At 43.1% G+C, this 19,614-nt stretch overlaps 1 protein-coding gene across 1 annotated transcript in view; it reads right to left on the bottom strand.

The window, feature by feature from the left end:
• The window catches only part of LOC134047615 (multiple epidermal growth factor-like domains protein 6), a 186,591-nt gene that overhangs the window by 55,806 nt on the left and 111,171 nt on the right, over positions 1 to 19,614 (bottom strand). Inside the window, exons 6-7 of the mRNA XM_062498891.1 lie at positions 9,188 to 9,310; positions 3,158 to 3,283 (exon numbers count right to left, since the gene is read on the bottom strand). Coding sequence (XP_062354875.1) covers positions 3,158 to 3,283; positions 9,188 to 9,310 — 249 coding nt within the window. The remainder of the gene's footprint in view (positions 1 to 3,157; positions 3,284 to 9,187; positions 9,311 to 19,614) is intronic.

Raw genomic sequence — 19,614 nt, 5'->3', positions numbered from 1 at the left:
GTTTTGCTCTGGCCTTGGCTTCTTTGCTCTTCCACTGGCTACACAGAAGAAGGGAATAGGAGAGAAAAACCTCTACTTCATGTGGATTTAAATATGGGGCAGGGCTTTTTTCTGTCCCTTTTCTGTGCAGCCAAGTGGCATTTTGTGCCACTGTTTGGTAAAGGAGGAAGCTGCCACAGAACACCCTCAAACTCCCTCATGTCACCTCCCGCCACCTCGGGAACATACACCACACAAAACCATTCCAGTCTGCAAGGCTGAGTTTGATTTGACAGTATTAAAAAAATAATAATAAAAAAAAGAAATAAAATAAAAGCATGGTTAGGGATGTAGAACTGAAATTGGACTTCTGACACGATAGGTTGCAAATAGGTTTCCAAGGAACAGCAGCTCTTCATCGTGCATGACACTTCCAAGGCTGACAACTTGGCTCTGCAGCTCAACAATTTGCAGTCTACAAAGGATTTAGCTCCAAGCAAGAACTCATTCCTTGCTGATATGAAATATTGAATTATTTGCCGATTCCTTTTCTATTTGGGTAAATTAAATGAAATCACTATCAAACAGCATCTGTTAAACCTGCATATTATGAAGGTTTTCAGAGCAGCTAAAGCTTTAATTTGAGAATGATTACAGCACGGAGTAAAGCTTGTAATGCTCTATGACATGACAACAGGCAAACAACAAATTACATGGTAGATGTTAGTAAAACATAGTAATTCAGGTAAAGGTAGCAGCCTTGGAAATCCTTGGATGAGGTAAGTTTGCAAAGGAAAGATCTCCAGGACATAAGACAATCAGTGACTGACTTCCTTTCCAGTGATATGTGTGTTCCTGTTAGAAACAGGTTTCAGAAAAAGCCAAAAATAACTCATTAGTGTTCCTTTTCACACATTTGCCTCTTACTGGTTCATTTAATAACTTTAGTAGAAAACAGACTCCATCCTACAAAGCTTTACTCCAAGCTGTTAACCACTATGGTGAAAAATTTACTGGCATGGTTTCATTTTCCAGGTGCCTCAGGACACAGAATCCCAGAATGTTTGGGTTGGAAGGGACCTTAAAGCTCAGCCAGCTCCACTCTCTGCCATGGGCAGGGACTCCTTTCACTATCCCAGCTTGCTCCAAGCCCCATCCAGCCTGGACTTGGACACTTCCAGGGATGGGGCAGACCTTCCAATCCTTCACTGTTAAGGCTGGAAACAACAGGGTCTCCAGTCCTATCTACCACGACCTCTAGAGCAGCTAAACAATAGAGTTTTGGGCCTTATCAAATGAATTTTCTTGTTCACAGCAACCATGACTTCCCACTGGAGAAAATATAAAGGGGTAAAGAGCAATATTGCCAGGCTTGAGTGTTTTTCTAAGATTTCCAGGTCTGTGGGTGCAATAATAATGCCCAAGGAGTCCACAGGGATGAATCCACCCTGCACAACACCTGCACCTGCTGTGGCAAACACTCTTATGACATTGTGCTTTCTCCATCCAAACCATGACTCCAGCAGCCAAACTTTGGCTGGAAAATAAAATACCAGCCAGACTCACCTCCTCCCACCTCTTCTACTTAAAATATCTCTGAACTGACAACCCAAATGCATTCATGAGCACTTCGCTCTCATTTGCTCCTGCTAAAATGCTGTCCATGGACCTACCTAGCACTTTTCTCTCCCAGGCATTCATTCACTAAGGTATTTATTGTGGGGAAAGCATCCTATGCAGTGTTCATTTTGGAAGCTGACCTCTGCTTGCAAGACAGATCCTCCTTCCCCCCAGCACAACTGCCCTTCTGGGGGAGGGCTGCACATATTTCTTTTGATTCCAACACTCTGAGCACCCAGGGATAAGCAGGCACCCAGGTAATGCCCCACCCACAGACAGCGCTGACCCTGCCCCTCTCCAGTGTTCAGTAATTTCAGGCTGGTGACAAACCACTGCTTTTGTGAGTGGCTAACTCTCTTCAGCCCCACCATGTGAGGGGGTGAACCATGGGGGCAAAACCTCCCCCTGTAGGGGTCCCAGCTGAGACAGAGCATGAAGTGCTCTGAAGCACTTCAGACCATGGAAGCTTGAACTGTGCTCTGACCAGTCCAGGACGCCTCCCACCCCACCTGGCATCGCCACACCCAGACCCCTGTGACCCAACCTCTGTCCCACCACTCCATAACACACACCCAAAATTCCTGTGCGGGCTCTGCACGGCCAGCTGGCCAAACACACCTCAAGATGCTTGGAAACAGGATGGAGAACAGTGTCTGACACCTCCTTCTCTTTAAACTCCCTTTTCTGGCTCTTTCTGATAGTCTGAGGGACAAATCGTGGCCACCCCATGAGGGACAGAGAGGCCACCAGGCTGTGGGTGCTCCCTGAGGTGCAGCCCCTGCTCAGGACAGGATCTGGGGAGACCCAAACCCAAAGGGGAAGAGTTCCCTGCACCCAGCAGGAGCTGGGAGCCATCTGAACAGCAGGGTTTACTTACACTTCATCCACAGAGTGTAAAATCTCCGAGCAGAAGAGGAGCCATATGGAAACGGTTTTGTGACAGGAATTTCAGCTCAATAAATCCATAAATTTGGCCCCATCTTTCTCTGGCATGTTCAAGGGGGTGTGTGTGTGTGTGTGTGTGTGCTTGTGCTGGGGAATGGGGGAGGTTGCCTTCGAAACTGTTGAATATTTTAAGATATACCAGAAAAGAAAAGCAACAATCAAACCCAAAGGTAACATTGTTGTTCTGCTGAAGAGAGTGCTTAGAAACCTGAAGGAGAGAAAGAATGAATCAGATTGTGATAAGCCAAAAGGAGATAAAAAGAAGACCTTTTGTAGAATAAAACATGCAATGCAGGCCAACTCTGTATACAACTTGATGAGCAATAAAATGCTAGAATTAAATCATGATTAAGTTCCTAACCTATGTCATCACCATCACTGTGCAAGGAACAGCCAGGGATCTACGAGGCCAAAATCTTGTTCAAAGTTGTGATTCAAAGTGAACTTCACACCTCAAACACGTGCCATTTAAAAATCCTGTTAATAAGCAATTCCTAAAGCTGCTTTTGGCACACAGGGGGAAATAGGAATGAACACAGCGACCAAAAACACCATTCTGGGGTCTTTGAATTGCCTTTACTATCTGTCTTCAGGCAGGTAGCACAGTACTCACCTTCACAGGACTTGGCATCTGTCTTCAGCTGGTAGCCTGGCTGGCACTGGCATCTGTAGTGGTCCTCACTGAGCTGAACACAGTCCTGCTCACAGCCCCCGTTGTTAATGCTGCAGGAATTGACAGCTGGTGCCAAGGAAGCAGTGAAGGAATGCATGTCAACAACCTGGGAGAACCCATTTCCTATTTTAAATACATAAATGACAGCAAAACCAGGCAAACCTCGCTGCACAGGTTTTAGAAAAGCATCTGTCCCCACCCCTGAGTGATTGAACTCCCTTGTGCTCACGGAGCTTGGCTGGCACAGTGTCCCACAGCAGTGAAATCCTGATTGCAGAGAGAAGCAGGTGAGATCTAAGGGCTGTAATGCTGACTGAAGCACAGCACCCTTTGATCTGACAGCACCAAAGCACTGCCAATCCACCGAGGCAAGGAAGGGGAAAAAAGAGCAGCCCTGCTGGCACTTGCCCATTGATTATCTTTTTCTTTCCTTGCTTTCATTGATTAAAACTAGTAATTGTCTTTCAGGCTGATTTCCTCAGTCTCATAAATAAAAAAATTCAAAAAGCAGAAGCCACAAGTTTGCAGAACAGACTTACGCAGTAAACCACAGGAACAGAGGGCATCTTCACATCTTTACAACTCTGTACATCTTTAACGATACTGCTTCTTTCACCCAAGCAAATTAATATTCTTTTTTGTTCAACGCATATCCCTGGCCTCTGGAGAAGCATTTCTCCTCCTGACAAAACATGTTAACACACACTCACACCTATTCACATGCTGCATGTAAAAATAAGGGTGATGGTTTGATGCTGCTACTGTGCTGTGCTGATGGAAGTGTGTGTACATGGCTGCATCACAATGTATTTCCACAGCAGGGATGTAGTATGGAGAGATTTAAATCAGATATTAGGAAGAAATTCTTGACTCTGAGGGTGGGCAGGCCCTGGCACAGGGTGCCCAGAGAAGCTGTGGCTGACCCTGGATCCCTGTAAGTGTCCTAGGCCAGACTGGATAGGACTTGGAGCAACCTGGGATAGTGGAAGAGGGTGGGACTGGATGAGCTTTAAGATCCCTTCCAACCCAAATATTCTGGGATTCTGTGTTCTCTGTGAGTAACTGGAAAAACTATTTGGTCCTTCACATAATGCACCAAACTCTGAACCAAATTAAATCAGCAAAGTGCTTTGATATTTATTTTTTTCACATTTATTTTAGCAATATTCATACGTCTTCATTTATCTGTAATAGACATGAGTAAATGTTAGCTGAAAAACCTGCTACAGGATTCGTTTCACCCTATGCCACCAATTAGCAAACACTGAGTTTGTGCAGTCAAGTATGTGTTAAAAAGGTGAAAAGAAAAGCAAATTCTTACATTCTCCTGGCTGCACACACAGCAGGAGGCAGGAGGCACCTCACTGCACAGACACCTGACCCTGATCTCCACCTGTGCCCACGAACCTCCTGCCCTGTCAGAGACAGAACCTGAAAGCAGCCTCATGTCTACACAGGAGACAGCAGACCCCATACACTCTGAGCTTCCAGCTCCCTGCACATTTGTATCCAAAGACCTGTTTTTCAGCAAGAATATTCAAATAAGATGAAAATATTTCAGAAGATGAAAAACATCTTAAATCCAAGTGACAGAATATACATGTCTGCTTTTAAAAGTGCCATTTTCTCCCTCAGTTCCTGGGCATGAGCCAATTTGGATGCAAGGGGAGATAAGCAGCAGGCTGTTGTGGCAGAAATTTTGGAGGATTTGAAGGTGGGAGGGGACAGGTGTGAAATGCTGTGCTGGAGGGACCGTGCATCCCAATTTGGTGTGGGGCTCTGCCAGCAGCCACGGGTGGCTCTGGAGCAGCCAGGGCAGGTTTGTCACGGCTGCTGCTGAGGCACCAAAGTGGATTTGTGAGAGGAGGTGCCAGACTGAAGGAGAAGAGCCTCCAGGGACAGGACAGGATGGATGATCTTGTCATTGCCAGGCCAGCAACATGTCTCTGATCAGGGAAAGGGAGAGCCTTGGTACCTCATGGGTCTGACTCCATCTGTCACCAAGGGGCGTGTGGCTGGAGGTCTGAGCACCTCCACAGGCAGAAATATGGCCTGACATTTGCTTTCAAAGATTTGCTCCTGAAATTTGGCAGAAACCCAGCCCTGATGTGGATTCCAGACAAGCTGATGATGACACCAGGTGATGCCAAGAGAGGGAAGGGGCATTTGGGAAGAGCAGCAGTGGAGGGAAACACCAGGTGAAAAACACAAGGATCACACAATCACAGAATGGTTTGGGTTCATCTTAAAAACCATCTCAATTCCACCCCCTGCCATAGGCAGGGTCACCTTCCACTTCCAAGCCCATCAAGCCTTGGGCACTGCCAGGGATTCAGGGGCAGCCACAGCTTCTCTGGGCACCCTGTGCCAGGGCCTGCCCCCCCTCCCAGGGAACAATTCCTTCCCAGTATCCCATCTAATCCTGCTTTCCACCAATTCAAAGCCATTCTCCTTTGTTCTTTCACAACATGACCTTTGAAAGGTCCCAAAAGCTCTCTTGTAGGCCCCCAATCTGACAATAGTTAAGAAATACACATTTCTCATTAATTTTTTATAATAAAGGTGATATTTTTAAAAAGAGCTGGGTCTGAAGCCATAGTTGGATACATACATAGCAACCATGGGGTTAGAACATGCAATCTCTTCCACCCTGTTTTCCAACACCTTAAATCCAACCTTGGCAATGATGAGAAATGTAACTTCAGATGTACAGGGCTTATATTTATGTCAGAAAACATCGATTATAGAGTTGTAGAGATATTTTCTTTGTTACTTTCTCTATTAAGAGCCTTAGTGTGCTAAAATGTCCATAAAAAAACCTGCATCTCAACAGCTTCTCCACATAACACAGACTTCAAAGGTAACAGCTGGCACCAGAGATGAATCAGGGTCTAACGGCTGTGCCCTGTTTTCACTTCTAGGAGTTCAAACAGGAATAAATTCCACTGCAGACAATGAATCTACAACAATCCAAACCCACAGCCCCATACTACAATAAACACGTTCTTTCTAGGTTTCAGCTTTTCAGACACCAGCTGGTTAAACTCCAGTGAAATCAAATTTATTGCAATAACATAATCAAGGCATTACAAACAAAACAAAACAAAATTGGACAGGGTTGCAGTGAATATTTGGTCTGGCACATGTATTTAAAAATTAATTCAATGCTGAGCAAGATTTGTGGGACCAAAAAGCTGAAGGAAGAAAAGAAGCATTAAAAGTGATGGGATTTTATCACGGCACGAATTATTGGATAACATCAAAGGATTCAGGAATTCAGTAGCTTACTTTCACACAATGGTCATCACTGAACAAGGCAACTCACTCTGGAGATTCTTTGGGTCTGAGCAGAGTATGAGTAGGTCACTCTGCCTTAGAGTATAAGCAGAAGTCTCCAGCAAGAGCAGGAAGGATGACAAAAGCAGATTTCCTCTCTCCATGGATTTTAAGGCTCATACTGGCAGTGGAAGGCATGGACCACCAGCAACTAGTCAGGATCCCAAACACCTTGAGATGAGGTGGCAGGAAGACCAGATTTACTGGGAAACTTGTGGCAGAAGTTCAGTAATATTCCATGAATCACATGAGAAAGTATCTTATCCCAGGTTTTTGAGTCCTCAGATATAGGCTGAATATCTTTTAAGATGATAGATCCACTTCCTTATGTATGGGAGATTTCCAAGCCATCCAGGCTGTAAAATCTGCTTCCCCTCAAATGATTTTTGGCACTTTTGTTCCCACAAACCCAGGGCTGCCAAAAAAGAAAAGGGAGACGTGGAAAGAATGAACGTAGCAGCAATCTGGGCTGGGCTCCTCTGAAAAGCCTGTCTAAAGGGACTCTTGTTTCTTATTTCTGCAGCCGAGATAATCACCTTCCATAAACAGCTCAGTGCCAGAATGTGGTCCCTTTTCATTCTCAGCATGCAGGAGAGATCTTTACATCCTCCGAAGTATTCATGGAAGAAATACCATTGCTAATCCAAGGCTGTTTGAAATGCTGGATGTCCTGCTTAGCTGCACCAGGTCAAAGGAGAGGTGCATTAGTGGTTTGCCTCTCATCAGATGAGCAATGAAAGCTGGATGTACAACCTGGTGCTACACAAGGGGCAAACTCTCCATGCCCAACAAGCGGCTACTGCCTAAATCCTGATCCTGGGCACTCCTGATTTATATGAAATGCTTCTCCCTGTCCTCATCAATTAGTAACTGTCTCGTTCTCAATTGCATGAGAGCTTATTATATCCATTTATTTTGGTGTCTTGTCTAAACAGCTGGAACAGGACTCAATATCCTCCCTCAGTATCATGTACATCCATTATCAGGATAGCAGAGCTCTCTGAAACTCCTGTCTCTCATCTTAGGATTTATTTTTGTTTCTCCTTGATAATTTCTGAGATAATGCAAACAAAGCCGATCACAGTATGAAGTATTTTGAATAACTTCTTGAGAATATTTACATTTATGAAATTAAAACTTGTTATCTGGTATTGTTCACAGCTAAACTGATCTTTCTGATTATTTGAGGCAAGAGGAAACCTAAATATTTTATGTCCACAGAAACTTTTGCACATTACACAAGTAAATTCATTTAATTGCAATTAGCACTTACTTTTTGCCTATATCACAAAGATCTCTTTCTCTTCCCCCCAAAGTTACCTTAGTCCCTTTTCAGATAAAACTCCCTCTCCACTACAAATTAGACTATTCAGAGGGAGTAATGCAGCTCAAACAACACATCTTTCACTTCTGGGTCTTCCCTGGTCAGATCTGATCTGAGCGAGATTAATTTCTCTTTTAATTCACAGAACACCACAATTGCTTCTAGTTAATTATGAACCACTCTGCTCTTATATTATTTTTTCCCTCTAACTATAGTGTTTCCTTGTCCAGTCCTTCACCAACTAAGATAATCAAGACTGAGACTTCATCATATTTTTAATTGCAGTTAATTACCAAAACACTGAAAGTCTCTGTATGAGATAAAAAATAAAAAAATAAAAAAAAAGAAAGCAAGCTAGATGGGTAAGTTTTAAAATAAAAAAATCCATTATTCCCACAGCTTGAGCACTGGTACCTCCTGAGTCCTGGTTGCATCAGTGAATGTATTGCTGTGATAATTCCAGGAATGACTGATGAAGGAATGACTCTGGCTGAAGTTAAGCACAACCAAGGGACTTTGTGCAGGAACTGAGACAATGCCCAAACTGTGAGTGAACTTATTCTGCAGACGTGGTCGGACTGCACTTGACTGTTCTTCCCATATTAGCTGAAATCAGGTTTAAAAATTTAAACAAAAGGTGCCCTTTTCTTCTTCCCAGATGAGAGAACATTTTAATCCTAACTGCAGAATTCAAAATTTTGACTTTTGTACTGTTTTAAATACAATAAAAGAACTGTGTATTTTATATTATTGCTTTTAACAACACGCAGAATTAACTCTGGTATTCCTCATTCAGGCTTTAGAGTCCAACCTAAGAAACACAGGGTTTATTGTAATGGCAGAGCTGCTAATTCTCGCCACATAAACAGGCCTTGTGTCATGGCTGAGCTCCATGGTGCTCTCATTGACATGAGCATACACAGGGAAACACCATCCTGTAAATCAAAATAATTTAGCCTGGAAAAAACTTCTAAAATCACCAAGTCCCAGGGCAGTGCTGGAACATGCAGAGAGATGTGCCACAAAGAAAAAGCACTCAGAATCCAAAAAAATGTTGTAATTTAATATGAAAACCCCCTAGGCTTTTTAATGCCTGCTGCAAAAGAATTTCCACCAACATGAGACACCATTAAAAAAAAACCCAAAAAACAACAAAGCAAAATAGAGTAAGTTTGGCAACACCTGAATCTTCACAGGCTGCTTGAACCAGAATGGGTAACGACATTTAGTCAAAACTCAGACTGGAGAAGTCTAGAAAGGTTTGCACTGAGAGAAAAGCCAGTGCTGGGAGGGTGGGAAGGGTTCCTTACCGATGCAGGTGCGCCCATCGGCGTGGAGCCGAAATCCCGCCCGGCACTGGCACTGGAAGGAGCCTTGGGTGTTGACACAGCCCTGCTGGCAGCCCCCGTTCAGCACCTCACACTCATCCACATCTGCAGGAGGAAGGGAGACGGTGAGGAAGGGTTACAGGAGAGCCCAGCACAGGCAGACCCTGGCTCTACTGCACGGCTCATCCATAATGCAGCCAGGGCGCTCGGGCTGGGGGGTTGTTTACTTCATTTTGGCAGCAAAGAAAAGTGGAATTTTATGGTATTTTTCCAAGTTCCTGCAGGCACTGCCTCTGTAGTCTCTGCTTCTGAAGTCCTTGTTAATTAGAGTGATTTGTGACACGGCTCCTTCATTGAAGCCAAGAGAAAAATACAGGGGAAGAATTAGGGTTAGATAACACAACTGAGTCTGTAGGAACTGCTGGTCAAGCCTTTGGCTTTTATAAAAACTTGCTGTATGAAGACTTCCTTTTGCATCAGGCCTTTAATCCTATTTGTTCTTGGGGGTACAAGCAGGTACCACTGATATGAATGGAAAACAGATACATTCTCCATCACCATTACATTTTCAACTGTGCAAAGCACGGAGAGTCTAAAGAGAAAATTCTAGAAGAGTGAGGAATTTGTGCCACAATTCTGTGTCTCTTGCCGTAGAGTCAGAGAATGGTTTGGGTTGGACATGACCCTAAAGCTCAACTCATTCCACCCCCCTGGCCACGTGCAGGGGCACCTTCCACCATCCCAGGTTGCTCCAAGCTCCATCTAGCCTGGCCTTGAACACTTCCAGGGAGGAAAGCCCCTTGTTTTTCCCCTGTGCACACCTAAACTTTCCATTGTATCTTCTCAGATGACCTCCCAGAAAAATTATATGAGCTCCTGCTGATATGTTTTCCAAAGCTAAGCAGGTAGCATTCCATGTTTCAGGGGATTTTAGAGGATTACATACAAATGAAGAGGGAAACAAGCATTAAACCAGCTTGAGAACACTGCTGTTAAGTTTCATCTGCAAATGATGGACAATGATGGACAAAGATCAAGAAGAGTTTAAGTAAACAGGTGAAGGTCTAAGACAGAATCATAAAACTGAATTTCCAGAAGTACCACATAAGCAGTTTTTGCACCTCTTCAGCAACGCTGAGCTACTATAAATAGCATTTGATTGACATGTTGACACCATTACCTTAAAAATCAGCACAGGGGTCACTGGAAATAAGGGTCAATTAGGCCATTCCCTGAAAAAAAATTCACCTGGCAGATGTTTGCCTAGATTTTGTCTGTCCTTTCCTTAGCAGTCCCCGGGGATAACAACTCCTCCTCCCACCATCTTCCCCAGCGGCGATGCTGGTCCCAGATTATCCCAAATACCAAAGATATTTTCTTCCCCAAGTCAAGCCTCCCTCCTGCACCAGACATCTCTAAAGAACCCCCCTTTCAACAGTGAAGCCTCCTCCTGATTTAATTGCTCTTTAGATCATGTTCTGAAATCATCTAATGGGACGTAAATCACAACTGCTCCTGTGGGGAAGCGAGCCCCCAGTGAAGGAATTTCCCCCCTATACTGCACTTGAGCAACAAGGGGTCTGGCTTTCATATCTTTGCTGTGGCTCTGTTTTGCATTTAACTTTCATGCTTTACATATTTTTTAAATGCTTTTATGTTTATTCTGTTTTAGAAAATCTAATGAAAATTAACTGAAAAGAGGAAGTTTTAAAGAGGACTTGGAAATGCACAACATCCCGCTCCTGAGGAAATGTATTTATAAAGTTAAATTTTAATACTTCACAGGTGAATTTCCCTCAGCTAAAATGAAGTCCTGGTGTTGACTAGTGTTTAAATTCAGACCATTTGCTAACATGCACCAGTTTTTGATCCTTCTGCCGTATTTGTTGTTTTATTAGACTGTATACTACATACATATCTTACTGCCCGGGGACATCTGGAATATACTTTTTTTTTTAAACAGAAATTTTGCTTTTTAAAATGTAAACAGTAAACAGAAAATGTTATTCACCTTGTTGAACTCCATACTGCTAAGAACCAGACTGCTGAAAAATGCTAGGACAAAATCAAACCCAGGAAACTCTTTGTATGGATTGTCAGAGAAATAAAATAAGCAAAAAGACAAAAATAGAACAAGGAAGCAGCTGAACCACATAGTACACCACGTTCTAGTATTTATACCTCAATAAACTCAAACTCTGGGAGCTTCAATATTTTAATTTTATAGGCTACGATCAGCTGGAGAATTTCTCTCATATACCAAACACAGTTTAAGTTTGGATATTGGCACTTAGAAAGGATAAAAAATAGTCCAGCTAATAAAAGCAAGCTGGGAGTTAGCGATATTTGTTAGTCTCCATTTGGAAATTCAAAGGAGTGACTTGGTTTATGGGGGAGCTCTAGCACCCAGCAGCAGCTCTACCCTCAGTGGCGTTTCCCTCGTGCTGGCACATCCCAGAGGGCCATAAAGCAGTGATATTGCTGAAAGGGAACACAGTTCAATGCAAAATAAAAGATCCTGAACCACTTGTGTACATGAGCTAGACGCAGCCCTAGCCTGAGTCTCCCTGCAGCAAGTGGAGGCGAGACCCAGGAGCTGAAAAGGCAGCCCCACGACGCCACATCAACAGCAAATCCGATGACAGATGATCCCTTCCAGCCCCAGACTTCCTCTTCAAGATCGATATTTTAAGGATTATATGCTGAAAGATTCCTTCACGTCCTACAGATAAAATCAAGAGAAATGCAAGGCGCAGTCGCCTTTCCATGTCTCCTCCATCTCAAGGCCAGGAAACAGCTTTGCCCCCAGTTACAGCAGAAAAATTCCCTAATTATTTTGTCTGGGGAGCAGTCTGCAAAGCAGACACTGATCTAAAGGCCTGAACTGCATTTGAAAGTTTTAGAAGTCTAAACTATTTGGACTTTTGTGTTCAAATTGCTGTACTAGTAAAGGACACATCTGCTGTTGTAGGTACACAAGTGGCCATTATTCTTCCTCTGCTTGGAATTAGCTATAGAAAGATGAAATGATTCTAGAAGAGCAGATGTATACAAATATTTAAAAGTATTCTTGAAATATAAATACCTTCCACTGCAATTCTAGAACATCACAGGATTATGGAAGATTGTATCTGTCTGTGATTAAATTTGGATTAGTTTCCAGCACAGATCAAACTGAAACACCTCCTGTTCAACTTTCTATGGTTACAACTTAGGATGCTTATCTGAATAACCTGAATTTCAAGCCCCTTATGGCTTGCTTATCACAAATCAGACTGTGATGAAAGCAACTGCATCCCCACAAGACAGAGGGAGAGCAATCCATGGAGACAAGAGGGAAAATGAGAGCTGTGTGCTGTCCCCAGGCTGTCTTGCCAAGGAGATTACACTGCAGGGTGAACAAAGCAGAGGTGGAGTGTGGATATTCTCCTTCTCACCTTCAGAAGATTTCAGAGATGCTTTTCAGGGGAATTCCCCACTGAAGGTACCTTCCTGTGTCCTTGTTTATTCACCTTTCATCAGGAATTACCTAACACTCAGTCACACAAACTAAAGTCTGTGTGTTTCCAATATGTAAAATAATCTAGCCACCATGTTATACATCTTTTTTAATTCTTCATGCTCCTTAGGGCTGTGCACTTGGACTGACCCTTCCTCCATACCCACACCTCGAATTCTGAACACAATAAAAGATGATGTGATATACAAATGCTCAACCCACTTTCCAAGGGCAGATTCTACAGCTGAAGTTTCAGATTGTGAAATCCTCCACACCCCTGACCTAGGGCCCTGCAAATCACCAGGGAGGTTGGTCCCTAATCGATCTGATGAACCACACTGACAAAAGCCCATTTGCCCTGACCAAAACCTACTTCAGTACAGAGCTCTGTGACTGCTCCTTTGGAATTCAGGATTGTCACATCAGCAGCTTTTTTCATATCATTATCAAAATGCTCAGGAACAGCTATGATCAATCAGTTCCTCAAAAATACAGAGAGCAGTAATAAACATGTATAATTAGTGAACCTGCAATCATGGTTTTTATAAAGGAAGAAAGCAAGATCCTGCCAGATCAATTTTCTACTAACAGAAAGCTTTGCTTCTTAGACCACTAAGAAATGCAAACAAGGTACAGACCTGAACAAAAAAACCAAACCAAACCAAAAAAACAAACAAAAACCACCCAGCAACAACAACAAAAACAAAACAAAACAAAACAAAACAAAAAAAAAAGGGAGGATAACAAGCCTCCATTCTGAGAATCCTGAATGGAGGAGGGATGATGTGCCAAAAGTATCCCAAGGATGGAATTCTCACTGAGGAAGACACTGCCAAGAGCTCCACGTGACACAGGGTGACAGCAAAGTTTGTCTCTAAAGGAGCTTCCCCCAGCCAGTGGCATTTCTTAAAGGTGACAAATGAGCAGGCTTTCCCTCCCTTGACTATTAAAATTTGCAGATTGAGAACTGTTCAGAGTCAGCATTTTCTGAGAGATAAGCAGACAAAAAACTTCTTAGTGAAAAAAACCCAGAACTGGACAGTACCAACCTCACCCCTTAGAACAGATATTAAGAAAAATGTTGTCCTGGAAGGGGCTGTAAAGCATTGGAACAGTTTAAAAGCTGGGGCAGTGATGGAAATGTCACCATCTCTGGAAGTGTGGATGTGGCACTTGAGGACATGGTTTAATGATCGTATGATTTTGGGATTATTTATTTATTAATTAGTTTTTGGGCAAAATCTCTTCACTTTGTCAAGCAGAGAACAACACAGAGAGGCAGAGACCAAGTGGTTGTGAGCATCATCCACCCCACAAACACCAGAGACCTCATATGGATGGAAAGATTTCTGTGCAGATGGGAGCTGATGTGAGAACCCTTTCTGGGTCCTTGCTGGCACCGGCACACAGGGACCCAAACCCCCCCCACACCCTCTGTAGATCTGACCCAAGTGACTTGCACAGAAGCATAACTACACCCTTTTTACTAAATGCCTAAGAAATACTACATAAAACAGGAATGAATGACACACAAACGTTTCCTCTTTCCAGGCACCACAATCCCCCAGCATGCTGCAGGAAAGGATGAGACCAGCAGAAGCAGGGAAACACAAACCCCTACTTGTATTTACTTAAGAGAATGGTTTATGCTGACAGTTTTAAAGTCAGATTATACTTAAAAGTAATTACAGTGACTAACTATTTTTAAAATCCTGAACAGAAAGAAGAAGCACGGTCTAGTCTTTGCAGCATTATTTTAAAATTCAGTAAAATCAGGGTTTGACGCCTCTTTACCCAGGGAGGTCACTGGACCCCACAAAATATTGCAAGGATCAGTCAGGAATGATGGTGATAGAGAAAGAGGTAAGACTGGATCTTAAGGAAAGTACCATAGCAAGAAACCTTAATTGGCTCTATTTAAAATTATCACAAGTGGATAAACTGTTCAACTCCAACACAGATTTTGAAATAAATTCCAACAATCTGGCTCTTCCCTCCCTTGCCCCAACCAGCTCCCCCAGTCTCTTCAGCAACAGATCATTTCATACATCTGATAAGAAAACTCTGATTGTTTGCTATTTAATGTGGTATTTTAAATCAACAAAGATGCATGACAGTGCTTTGCCTTCTGTTATTTGTAACTACACTGTTACTACTCCCTTTTCTATATTCCAAAGGGTGTTTAAACCTCACAAAAGTTACAAAGTGAAAATATCATATGGTCTTTCCCCACTAATTACATGGTGGATTTTGCACATTATTTAGTGTGTTTCTCAATTAAATAATTTATGTACTCATGGGAAGGAAGGGAAACAGGCTTGGTTCCCAGACATTCTTAAACTGATCCCAAAAGTCAGAAATTATTCCATAAAGTAGAACTTAAAATAAGTCCCTGTTATTACTGTAAGTAGGTAAATTTGTAAGAGAATCATCTCACAGTTTCCTTTTAATCACAGAACTGCTCAAGTCTCAAGCTTGGAAATGTCCAAAATTTGACAACCTGTGTGAATCCCCTCAAAAATGCACTTGCTACTAAGCATGACATAATTTGCTCTTGCAGCAGAAGTTTTGAAAAGAATCTCTCCTCTTTTATTAACACCAAAATGATTTTCAGAGTTTGAAACTTTGATTGGAGGACGTTTGAAACTCCTGATGCTAGAAAAATATTTGGCTATCTTTTTCACAATGAAAGAAGTTTTACATTGGTATTGACTCTAGGAAAGGAAAATACAAGTTTAAAGCTTGGTCCAAAACAAAGCATAACATTAAAAAAAATCAGTTCATATTAATAAAAAACTTATTTCTTTTTCATTGAACCAAAGTGAGCAGCAAAGATTGAGAAGAGGAATTTCGGGTGGCTGGGAGGTTTTAAACTGCAGAACTCCTGGTCTAGGCCTTTTTTTTTTTTTTTTAATGCCTCACAAAACACCACAAATATGCTACAAGTTCCTTCGAGCGGTTTCCCAGAACCTGGTGTTAAACCACCTCCACGTAACAGCTTTCAGCACAGATAAATGTGCTCCTGCAGAGCCAGCTGGGTCATTTTGAACTGTTAGTGCTCCCAGGCTTTTATTTTTGCTCCTCAGCTATTTGCTCTGCCCTTGGCTGGCCCCTGCCATGGATTAGATGAGCATCCATTGTCAGCTCCAGCTCCGAGCCAGCCAGGTCAGCCCCTGGACTGCAGCTGCAGCTTCCTCACGTTCCTCACTCCCAGGTGTCCCAGGCAAAGCTGCTCCAACAGGATTCATTCAGGAATGGCTTCGGCAAACCAAAAGGAGCACATCATGGCTGGTAAGAGACTGGTTAAAAGGCAAGGTTAATGATTCCTCACCCAATTTAGCCCCTGCAAATCGATTTCACAACAAAGGAGGACCAGAAGGACCCCTGTTGGAGCAGTCAGTTTTCTACTACATTTCTTCACCTGGCATTAAGGACAAAGCAACTTTTACCAGCACCCATTTTGAAGGCATGGAAAGAGGCTCCACAAATAACCTGGTTATTTACCTGCCCCTGAAAACGGGGAAGGTAAATAATGGCGTTAAACCACCACAGCTTTTTGTACCAGGTTCATTGTCTGTCAGTCCTTCCTCCAGACCTCCCTGGAGATTTGGTCCATCAAGGAGAGGCATCTTCTACCCTGTAGCTGGTGCCTTGGCCTACACCTCAGATGTTTTCCCAGGTAGTTTTAAGAACTTCCAGCTGTGTTTCACTTCTCTCCCTCAGGTTTCTCTCTCTCTACACAGAAAACACCAGAGGATGGAAATCACAGCTCAGTGAAACGTTGAACAGCAGAGTCATCAATGGGACCTTGTGTTAGGTAACAAATATTTATCTCCAGATATGAAATGAGATGCCTCTCCTGATGCCTATTTTCAAGGGAAAAGGACAGAGGCATGTCCAAGGTATGGCATTTTTGACAGATCATGGAGCAGGAATGGCAGGAGCTGCCCCACAACCTGCTTTTGGGGAAAAGACTTCTGTGAGCACTACGAGGGACAACCTACCCCATCAAGTCTAAGAGACCTGGATTTCATTTCCTGGTCTGTCACTGGCCTTGGTGGAAAATAATTAGATGAAGAAACTGCCATGAGATATCATGGAACCCTGTTAGACCCTGTTAGTGGGAGCCACAGGTGGTTGGAAAGAACAGCATTGACCTAATAACCATCCTGGTAATTTGAATTCATTGAATTTGAACTCAGGATGGGGGAGGAATATATCAAAGATGTTCTAGGACTTCCTTCTTGCTTGCTTGCTTTTAATATTGCTTTCAAGGTAAGACACACACGGCAGCCACCTGAAGTGGTGACTGGTTCCTCACCAGTGCCTGGACCCTGCCACCATGGTTCATTTCTCAGCTGTCTCCCATGAGATCTCCTGGACAGAGTGATGTGAAAAGAGAAAACTGGCCAATATTTGTACTGCCTATTTCTGCTTACTCTCAATGCCTGACATGCCACTCTCTCACGAGATGTTTAACAGTGGTTTAGCTCAATAAACATCCAAGAGCCCCTCATCCACAGCTCTAAATGCAAACCATATGTTGCAGATGAAAACCCTGAAGATTATAATTAGAACTGTCCATTCAATTTAAACGAAGTCAAGAATGAAAACTATTTCAAATCCAATAAACAGGCCATATCAAAGTGTAGACACTGTGGAGGACAAGCTTAACAACTTAATTGACAGGTAAAGCTTCATTTCTAATCCTCATTTTGATATCATCTCTACCCTCAGGAGTCAAAACACATCACTGCTCAGAGCTCAAAATATGCAGAGAAAATGAAAATGTCAGCTGAATGAAAAAAAAAAAAAGAAGAAGCATCTGTTTGATAGCTGTGTAAGCCTGTGATATGTAAACTGCTTTGGAGTCAAGCAGCCCTAATTAGAGTTTCAAGGAATTCTTCATTAAATATACACACACAGAGACACACACACACACATATATATATATACACACATATATATACATTTTAAGCAATTATTGAAACCAGACAACAAGAAAACCAGGCTATAGGATTAAAGCAAGGAACGTCACAATTTCATGGGCAGTCCTCAGACAACACTGTGATGTTTCCACAAATACATTTTTCATCTTTTCACAAAGCAGTTCTACATGTTTTTCTCCACTCTAAATATTTAAAACAAAAGATAATGATTTTTTGGGGGGGGATTCCAGTGTAGTACACAGCATCTCAGCAAAGAAAAGCCAAAAAGGAAGAGTGATAGGGTTACCAGCCTCCACAGTGGGGTTAGACTAATAGATATTTTGGCAACTGCACCCCCTTGACGACTCCAACTCCCATCAACATGAAACCCACACATGTGGACACGAACTCTCAGCACAGAACTGTGCCAGCAGGATAAGTGAATGACCACACGAAATAGCAAGGGAGTACAAGCTGATGAACGACAAACCAGATAAAAGGGTAACTTAGGCTCCTAAAAAAATGTTTACACACCGAAAAAACCCAGCTTCATTAACGTCACTGTTTCCAGTAGGAAAGAGGTAAAAGTACTGGTTGCAAACAGGGAAGTTGGAAGGGAGTGTTTTAAAGGCAACAATCAAAATTTTAGGTGATTTCTGCTTAGGAGAAAGACTTTGAGATCACCAGGATTAGCAGCTACTGCAATGCTCCTGCAAGATTTTCTGATGTGGGGTGGAACAGCAGACAGAATATTTGTTATGGGTCTATCAATTTTTAAATACAGCTCCTCAGCACAACCCAGTTGGGTCCTGCTGTGAGGTGGGAGGGTGGCAAAGGAGGAGAGGATCTCTACAAGGAGCTGCACTTAATAAGTGACAGCATGATACTGCCCAAACTCCTTGTGTGGACTCAGTTCTGAGCTGTATTAAGGAGGTTTATGTGTTGGGCCATCAGCATCTTCTCTCGGCAGGATATGGCAGTTTCCAAGAGTAGTTATGGAATAAAAAGAGAAATGCCTGATGTGATGAGAGCACCTGGATTTTGCTAGCAGCAATATTAATGCACACTTGCTGAGCTCTGTGTCTCTACTAGAGCAGAATGTAGAGAAATGTGTTTTCCACACACAGCAGGTAAAACACGCACAAGAGAATTATAATGATGCAAACACCTTCGTAATCGGATGTTTCCAGCTTACAGTACATGAGCTGTGCTGGCTGGAAATGCAGATGTGATTTGTGACAAGGACCAGAACAGGGAGGGCACAGGAACCATTCAGCCACCACGCTCCACCTCTGCCAGTCCAAAACTGACATCACAGCTCAACCTCCTCTCCCTCTGTCACAGCTGGCTCCTGGCACTGCTCTACAGCCATCAGTCCATGGGGTGCCTCTCCAGGTGCCACCACAAGCATGGATCCCCCACTGGAGCCATCCCAGCTCCAGGACAGTCTAAGACAATAAACTGCCAGCCAGCAAAGGACAGCATTTTACACAGATTGTCTTGCTCTGCTTTCTTTATGACATAAATCACTCTGCAGATTCTACCAGGGGAAGAGAGAAGTGATTTTTAACATATCCAAAACCTATCCATGCCAACTTCCAGAGCATCATGAACCACAGAATGGTTTGGGTGGGAAGGGACCTTGAAGATCAACCAGTTCTAATTCCCCTGCCATGGGCAGGGACACCTTTCACTAGCCCAGGCTGCTACAAGCCCTGCCCAACCTGACTCTTGAACTCTCCCAGGTACAGGCGACGAATTCTCTGGTAAACCTGTGCCAGTGCCTCACAATCCTCACAGGGAAGAATTTCTTCTCAGTATCTGATCTAAACCTGCCCTCTGTCATTTTGAAGCCATTTCCCTCTCTCTTATCACTTCATGCTTTTGTTGAAATTTCCTCTCCAGCTCTCTTGGAGACTTTAGGGGCTCTGAGGTCTCCCCAGACACTTCTCCAGGCTGAACCACCCCAGCTCTCTCACCCT

Source organism: Cinclus cinclus, chromosome 10 (genome assembly GCF_963662255.1).
Source record: "Cinclus cinclus chromosome 10, bCinCin1.1, whole genome shotgun sequence".
Lineage (NCBI taxonomy): Eukaryota > Metazoa > Chordata > Aves > Passeriformes > Cinclidae > Cinclus > Cinclus cinclus.
The sequence above is the reverse complement of the archived record's forward strand: the minus strand, read 5'-3'. Positions and strand labels throughout refer to the sequence as shown.